The 8,833-nt window shown below is 46.6% G+C and overlaps 1 protein-coding gene across 1 annotated transcript; it reads left to right on the forward strand.

Annotated features, from left to right (window-relative positions):
- The first annotated feature begins 1,033 nt into the window (after window positions 1-1,033).
- GSC (goosecoid homeobox) lies at window positions 1,034-2,977 on the forward strand. Its single transcript, XM_040601888.1, is given in 4 exon segments — window positions 1,034-1,167; window positions 1,169-1,755; window positions 1,946-2,205; window positions 2,656-2,977. Coding segments are annotated over 4 exon segments (1,134 nt in total). The 3' UTR covers window positions 2,809-2,977.
- Window positions 2,978-8,833: the final 5,856 nt, after the last annotated feature.

An 8,833-nucleotide genomic window follows, 5' to 3' on the forward strand; every position in this document is an offset into this window, starting at 1 on the left:
TTCACCTCCTGTGGATTCCCAGTGACAGTCGTGACAGACGAAGTATTCTGCAAATCACAAAAGCCAGCTACCAAGAGAGCCCAACGTCTTAATAGGAAGAGTTTTAGGGATTTAAAACTGCTCCATTTTAAATTCACGGAACATGCAAAATGTAAAGTTGTCTGTATCACTGCAACTCTATAGGCTTTGTTTTCTAAGCTAGAAAAGGAAAGATTCTTCCTTAAAAAAGAGGAGGAAAAGGCACCAGGATGGATCGGAAGCAAATCGGAACACCCACCAGACCCGGGGATTTGAGATGGCACTGGTCTTTAAAATTTCCACCTCCTGGCTTGTTTAAAAACAAAAAGTGATACCTGTCTGGATGGGATTCTGTTAAAAAAAAAAATAAACTGTTTACCACATTCACGCGTACATTTACGTCAGGTGATGGAGCAAAAAGAGAAAAAAAAATAGTTCATTTACTCGGTGAAGACGTTGTTGCTTCACTGCCTAAAGCTTAAAGCAGAGGAACGCATACCCCTCAGTGCCCCCTCAGTTCTCCGAGCCGGGGGACGCAGGATTCAAACCCTGCTACAGAAATACTTGGAGGGGGAAGAGTTGCACGGTTGTATCGCGGTTTATTTATTTATTTATTTATAAAAAAGCGTTTCTCGACCAATTCGAAACATAAATAATGAATCTGAGCTTCAGACAGAGGAAATCGCACCCACTAACGTGAACTAACACGAGCAAAGTAGGTACATAATAGAGAGGGCTAGGAGCTGCTAACCACTTCTGCACAATGGCATTAACAAGATTAACCTGGGCAATTAGCCGGTGCAGCAGAGATCAAGCCTAAATCTGGGGCCTTTCAAAAAAGCCCACTAATGGAAAGGATTACGTTAATTTCATTAATTCTCAATACACAGACCCGGGCTCCTTTCACTCCTTTGTGTAACCCCCACCTCTTCCCCACCAAAAAAGGGGGAGAAAAAAAAAAAAACCAAATCTGGTTTTGTTTGTCATCTGCATATTACCAGGAACTAAATCCAGGATGACGTCGCCTGGGTATAAAAAAGGGAAGAGGTTCAGATGGATTATACTCCGAGCAGCCCTCTGGGCTGAGATCAGTAAACAGGCGAGAGTTGAGGGGGGAAAGTTCCAGGGGTGGATCCTGCGCACACGCACACGCAGACACGCGCACAGGCACACACGCACACTCTGCCCGCAAGCTGCCCTCGGAAAAACCTCCGCTCTTTGCTCTCCGATCCCTTTTTAAAATTTCTCCGAAAAGTTTCGATTTCGTGTCTCTCCAGCCTTCTCCCCCCCCCAACCCCCCCCTCCCTCCCTTCCACCACAACCGCCGCCACCTACCCTCCCTCCCTCCCTCCCTCCCCCCCCCCCCCGGCCGGTCCCCGCTGCCCTGCCCCGGCACGGTTTGGGGCATGCCTGTGAGCATGTTCAGCATCGACAATATCCTGGCGGCCAGACCTCGCTGCAAGGACTCGGTGCTGCTGCCCCCGAGCGCCGCGCCCGTCGTCTTCCCCAGCCTCCACGGGGACTCGCTCTACGGCAGCGCCTCCGACTACGGCGGATTTTACTCCCGGGCAGTGGCACCCGCCTCCGCGCTGCCGCCGGCGGTCACCGGATCTCGGCTGGGCTACAACAACTACTACTACGGGCAGCTGCATGTGCCGGCGTCCCCCGTGGGCCCTTCGTGCTGCGGGGCCGTGCCGCCCCTGGGGGCCCAGCAGTGCTCCTGCGTCCCCCCCGCAGGTAAGGCGGCCCCGCGTGGGACGGGGCGGACGGGTTTTCTTTGTTCCCGCAGCCGCGGGGCAGGAGGGGGTGGCGGGGAACTGGCGGCCGTGGGCGGCAGGAGGGGGGCTTTTTCGGCAAAGGGTGTGTCTGTAGGGGGGAGCAGCGATCTCATGCAAAGCCTGTCGTCGTCTCATCTGTCTGTCCGTAGGTTACGAGGGCAGTGGGTCAGTCCTGATGTCCCCTGTTCCCCATCAGATGTTGCCCTATATGAACGTGGGCACTTTGTCCCGGACCGAGCTGCAGTTACTGAACCAGCTGCACTGCAGGAGGAAAAGACGGCATCGGACTATCTTCACTGACGAGCAGCTGGAAGCGCTGGAAAACCTCTTCCAGGAAACGAAATACCCAGACGTGGGCACCAGGGAACAGCTGGCCAGAAGGGTGCACTTAAGAGAGGAGAAAGTGGAGGTATTTCACTTTCTTCCCCCCCCCCTTCCACTCTCTCCCTTTCGCATTTAGACGCGCTCGGGCGGGAGGTACCTCCGTGCGGCTCCAGCCCGGCTCCGCCGGCCGCGGCGGGCTGGCGGCGGGGGGAGCAACACGTTTGCGGCGGCGAGAGGGAAAGTTCTTCTTTTTTTTTTAAATTATTATTATTATAAATTGCCAAGCGCCTTTCTGGGGGCGGCTGCCCGAGCCGATCGCACGGTTGTGAGCACATGTGGAGAGGCGGCCGTGGCTGCTGGACGCGCTCAGCCTTTCCCACCCGAGCGGCCGCTCGCCCTCTGGCCCAGCGCGGCTCCGGGCGGGGCAGGGCTCCGGCCGGCCGGGGGAGTGAGGGGGGATGTGTGGCGGGGTGTCAGTCTGCGGGTTTGCATATTTCATTTTTTCCCCTAATAATTTGATTTCTGCACGTAACAGGTTTGGTTCAAAAACCGCCGGGCAAAGTGGAGGAGGCAAAAGCGATCGTCTTCTGAAGAGTCAGAAAATGCACAAAAATGGAATAAAGCGTCCAAAACGTCCCCGGAGAAGAGGCAAGAGGACGGGAAAAGTGACTTGGACTCCGACAGCTGATATCTGGCAGGGGGGGACGTTTCCCGTGGACTGTCGGATAAGCTCCAGAGGATGCTCCTAATCTTGCACAAGCTCTGCCTTGTCGGAGGGGGAAAATATCTGTATATAACGTACCATGCCCCGAGTTCATTGCGTGTAAATAAAATGTGTTGCGGAGGTGTTGCACAGGTAGTCGGCGGCGCGTTCGTTCCCGCTGCGTCGCGGGGAGAGGGGACCGGAGAGGAGCGCGGCGGAGCCCCGCTCCCCGCGGCCAGGGCCGGCCGTGCCGCCGCCGTTACTTACTTAACGAGGCTTCGCTGCGCGCAAGCGGAGGGCAGCGCTGCCCGGTGGGCACCCGCTCGCTGCCGGCCGGGAAGCGGCGGCGGATCGTTCACCCCGAAAGAGAGCACCGGTCCCCGTCCCCGTCGGCAGTGCCCGGGGCGGCCCCGCTGAGGCCGGGCCCGGCGAGGGGCCGCGGCCGGCAGCAAAGCTCGCCCCTCCTCCCGGGGCCGGCCGGCGGGACCGACCTGCCCCGGATCGGGCCCCACGTCCACACGCGTCCCCCCGGGGGGCGCCGGCGGGCAGCCCCCGCCCCGCCGCTCCCGGCCCGCCGGCGGTAACCTTGGGCAGGGCCAGCCCGGCCCCGCTCCCGGTGCTCTGCCGAGTTTCCAAAGTGCTTGCCTCTGGTCCCCGTGTAGAAAAGCTGTCTCGCCACATCAGTGTTTAACATCGCTACGAGTAAGTGCCGGCCGTTATCAGGTGTATCAGCGTTAAAGGGAGCACGAGCTCTCGTGTGTTGCTTCTGGGGGTATTTTGCAGGACATCGCTGGCGGAAATTTTCTCCCTTTTGAGGCACCACCTTTGCAATTAGGAAAGCAGTGACAGCCTGATGTCATTTGGCTCGTCCCTCTGTGAAGGTCTCACAAAAAAAAAAAAAAGTCTATCCCCCCTGTAAAATTCACGTTTGTTTTCCTTAACGCTTTTTCTTTCCCCTGTGACTCCCAACTCTTAGTGCTCATTTCTTCATCACAGAGCCACCCTGGTTCCCCCACGTTGTTGTGGTTAGAAAGACCTTTCTCCTTGATGACAAAGGCTGTCTATAAATTTAAAACAGATAACCTAAAGATATAAAGCTAATGCAAATAACATCTAGATGAAACTTTTCATGCTATGCCTTTTATTTAGAAGTTAAGTGGTAGTGAGCTGATTATCCTTAATTACGGCCAACGCCTAAACTCACCTGTATCCATTCAGCTCATCTAGCTTAGACAATAAATTGGTTGATACAAACATGCTCACCATTGCTTCCAGTGACACTAGAAAGGATCAACAGGTATGATCTTTGTCCTTTCCTGCTCTATCCAGCTTTTTGTGGGTGTTGTAGTATGGTGTGTATTGCAGGTGTTAGTTGATAGAACCAGTCTCAGTATCTATCTGCTCACTTAACCTTTCTTAACGTATCCATGTTTCCATATAGATGTGGTATCCCTTTCTGAGCAATCTCTCCCCGTATCAAGATGTAGGAACAGCTGCTATGGAAGAAATTAACTGTGGTTTTGTATGACTCAGTCCTTTAGGGGGCTTACAGTTTCATAGCTACTGCTGTCTTGGAGAGAAGAAGAAATTTAGCCTCTTGTTCTTTAGCATAGCAGAGGAGGAAAGACAAAAGCAAATGGATTCTTCTCCTTCTTGACTGTATATAATGGCTTGGCTCTACAGAGCTGTTGCATTTTGGAGATGCTACCCTGTTACTATGGACACTTATCTGATCTCTGTAAACTGTATTGAATCACAACACACCAGTGCTACAAATTCTTTTGTAAATTACTGACAAGTAAGTTTCAAAAGAAGTGTTTTGTTATGTTATATGCAGGAATTGTCACTGAGTGGATTTTTAATGTCATCTTTTCTGTATCTAGTTGTTGTTAGATTTTAAAGTGCATATTTAACTTTCAAATAAAAGACAGGTCTAAGGATGGTATTGCCCCGGATTTTGCGAACACTTATATATTTTCTTTACTTCCCACGTATAAATTTCTCTACTGCCACACTGGGAGCTTTGTAGGGTTTTGTTTTGTGTGCAGAGTGGTAATTTTGGAAGTCACTGTTAAGGATTTTTAGCCTGTGAAGTTGAAAGTGAGAGTTAAACCGTGTCTGGATTTGTAAGGGGTGGGCTTTAAATATGTTTTTGATAACCAGTAGTATAGTTACTTAAGGTTGTAGTCTATGTCTTTAGAGATTTTTAAGCTTTTCCAATGGGAGCAAGGTGCTCGAGAACCATGGAAGATCCAGGTCACCAAACACGCTAGTTTACGTATTTATTTAGAACTTTTTTTGTTCCATGGGAGTGTGGGATGTGACACAAGATTCAAAACTTTGTGTTCCAAAGCATGCTCTTTATGCATGGGGTTGTGATGAAGTCACAACTGATTGCTTCAAAATCACATTGTACCTTAGTCTGAATTAATTTGTGGGTTTTCTATAAAGTCTTGATTACGATAAGCTGCATCTTGCAGTCACTGGTATCTATTGCTATTACTACATGTAGATGTAGACCTACTAGAGTTAATAATATCACTTTAAAATCTAATTGAAAAGAAATTGTAATCTCAACCTGAAAGTTTTAGCTTAGTTACTAAAAATGGTATTTGTGCCATTAGACAGTAGGAGTAGCTGTCTCTTTTTCTCACTAGTGTTTGTTGAAGACCTAAAAGCGTCGTTCCACTTTTTTACACTACAAAATCAGATTCTATGCAACATGGAAGAGTCTGACAACTGAAAAGTAGTAAAAAGATTGCATCAAAAGGATCAAGAAAGTAGAAAACTAAATGATTGAAAACATGAGGACAACTGTAACAAGATCTCTTGTTCACTTGTACTGTTTGGTTGGCATAGTCTGTCTCTAGATGTTTGTCTGGATTTTTATGTTGGGAGAATTCCTACAGGCCAAAATGCAAATGCCACGTAACAACTTTCATTATTTTCTCTTTCTGTTGGTGCTGTTGAAGCAAAACAAATGAGGGACCTGAACATGTGCTGTGTTCCTTCAGGTTCAGTTCTAACAAAGGGCCTTTGAAAGAGTTGGTTGTGTTTGTTAACACTTGTCTAAGGAGACCAAAAGAAATTACTTTTAAAAAACTGTTTGTTTGTTTTGTTTTGTCTATGTTCTCCACTGCAATTTACAGCCTTGCATCTTGGTGCAAACCTGTTCTCAGTAGATTTAATAAGACCGAGAAACCCACCTAGCTATTTGTGAAATGTGATGTATAGGTTTCATGGTACTGAGGTACTGTCTAGGTTTTACAACAGGAGTTCAGTTTCTTGCTGTCTCGCTGGTTTTCTATGAAAAGTTGGACTACTTTCTTTCTAAATTTCAGTCTGTAGAGTGAATAATATTCCTTTCAGAGCTCACCATGAAGGTAGTGTGAGGGGAGGATTATAAGAAGAAACATAAGCTACTTTGGACGTTTGCTGTTATAGCAAAGACTTATTCTGGATAATGCTATGCATTTAGGAGTAAGAGTTGAATAATTATACAAAAGGAGCATACACCAAATAAATCTTCCTGACATGAACTTGTTTTGGATTTTGAAAGTCTCTTGCAAGGGAAAGTTAGGGACAGCAAAGCGTAGTAAGGGTACAATGCAGAACCTTTTTGCTGTTTAGAGGCAGACAGAGCAATCTGATGCATGTCTTCATTGTGCCATCTGCATTCAGATGGCCAAAATTTATGTTCCTGTTTAGTACTCTATTTACCATATTTATTTCTGTAGCCTTGTTGTAATAGGTAATACTAGAAAGCAGAGGTCAGATTTTTTTGCTTGACAAAGTGATTTATTGTCAGCTGAAAATCTGGACTTTTTTTTTTTAAATTTTCCTTCCCCCTTTCAGTTTTACTGATACTTGAGTGAACTGGTTTTGAGCTTTTACCATAATGGGAACCTGGGAATATAAACCATGCAAACTCTTTCTTACACATGACTTGCGAAGCAAACATTTGGGTTAGTGGAAGTTGTTAAAAAAAAATGCAACATTAAGGTGAGTTCATATTTTTTGTGCTCCATCTGCATTTATTGGTTCTCCGGGGCTATACACCATGGAGCATAAATGAACAAAGACCTAAAGAGTTTTGTTTTGTGTTCTACCCCCCTAGGGTTTCATTCCATTTGTACTTTTATGTTTTCCTACATAGGAGACCTGGTGAGCCTTGACTAAGGCTAGGCAGAGAAGTTTAGTCAAATTACTTTGTTTCTCTGGGATTGCCACTCTACCCTGATTTGATTAGAGTCTGTTATACAAAGGTAACAATTGTAGCTGCAACATGTTAGGCTGTAAGCAATCAATGAAGCTTTAAAGTGACCTATCTCTGTAAAGCACCCAATATTAAATGTAGAAACCTGTGGTACAGTATTCTGGTTTGTACTAAAACTACCCAAAGCTGGAGAAGTCAGATGTAAAATCAAAAAAGGAATCAGACTTCTTTCACTTCTCTGTTTCAGGATAGATGCCTACAGATGGAGAGGGATTATATCCCTCAGGACATGCATCAAAATTTAAGGCACAACTGAATGGAATAATATGGAGAAGGAGAAAGGCCAGGAAACTTGTAGCTTAACAGTACCTACACAGTTGAATGCTGAAAATTACTCACCTCTGTCTTCTAAATGGTGTCTGAATACTGGTGTTTGCATTTAATTTCTGTTCCTTGTCTGCGCAAAGATGCATGCTTACCTTGGAGATTTGGAGCTTTGCGGCACTAGTATACCCCCAAACACGCAGAATACATGTGCCGATGTAGAAGTTATAATTGTCTCTTTGCCCTACGCCCAGGAAAAAAGCCTTTCCCAAAACTTCCAACTAAGCACTGAATCCCCACCAAAGCCTGTCAGTGTTTTATTGTTGTTGTACTAATATAAATAATCTTTAAGCTTTCCTACCTTTGAGGGTATTTAGTCAGCATTTGCTGCCCAGTGACTGCAGAGTGCTTTGCTAACACCGTGTTGTTGGGCTTTCACCTTCACTACACCCGGCAGAAGAGACGACTTTGGCATATGGAGCCCCCTTCCCCTGGGCTGAACAGTCTTCTTCAACAGGGCAACGGCTTGCAGGGCTTCTGCTCCCCTTTCTGTCCAAGCTGGGTGGACCTGTGGACATGGCAGACTTAATATATTCTTCTCCTAGGAAAAAGCTCCAGGGAACTGGGAGCCAGACTCTGATGGTTTCATTTCAGCAATGTGGTTTGCAGGGCAGCAACACTAACTGTGGCATCTGCACTGCAAAGTACGGTGCTGGAATGTGTCACTGGGAACAAGGATAAGAACTTCTGAAGCTGGCATCCCTCTTGACTCCGAGGGGTTACAAGTGTAGAACCTGAATATAACTGTATTTATTCCTTTATTTAGGGTTTTTGGCAAACTGTCAAAGAACTTAGCTGTGAATTTTCAGAGTGATCCTGAGGTGGGGAACTACTGTTACTCCATTTTTCTGTTGGAAGTGCTTAGGTACCTCTTGCTCAGAGGGACACACAGGAAACCTTTGGCACAGTATGGGGAAGCAGAAGAGATGACACCTTTTCACTGGTGCATTTTAATGCCCTCACCATGTTTTTCTGTTATCCTAGTGGAAATTTGACTTTCCTGGTGAAAATTAGGCCTTCATGGTCATGCTTTATGTAATTATATGTATAATTTCCCATGGTTCATAAACAAATTACACACATTTTTTTGCCATGTAAGTGAACCCAGATTTAAGGCTTAATTAATAGAAGATAGGTGAAGGTAGGGGCAATATGGTTTTGGTATATGAAAGATATGTTTTTAAAAGCTACAAAATGAGAGCCCTGACCTGCTTTACTTGCACACCCAAAAGCTCTTGCTGAGTGTGGCATGTGCAAGGAATGCAGTACTAGCAAAGAGTGAGTAATTTTCTGTTAAGAAGAGAGAATGGAAAAGAGTTCTTTTTATGCCAAATTTTACCCCATAGTGGATAATTACAGCCAAGTTGTAAACCCCTCAAAAGCTATAAGGCACCAGTATAATGAAACACA

This window comes from Falco naumanni, chromosome 7, assembly GCF_017639655.2.
Source record: "Falco naumanni isolate bFalNau1 chromosome 7, bFalNau1.pat, whole genome shotgun sequence".
Taxonomy (NCBI): domain Eukaryota; kingdom Metazoa; phylum Chordata; class Aves; order Falconiformes; family Falconidae; genus Falco; species Falco naumanni.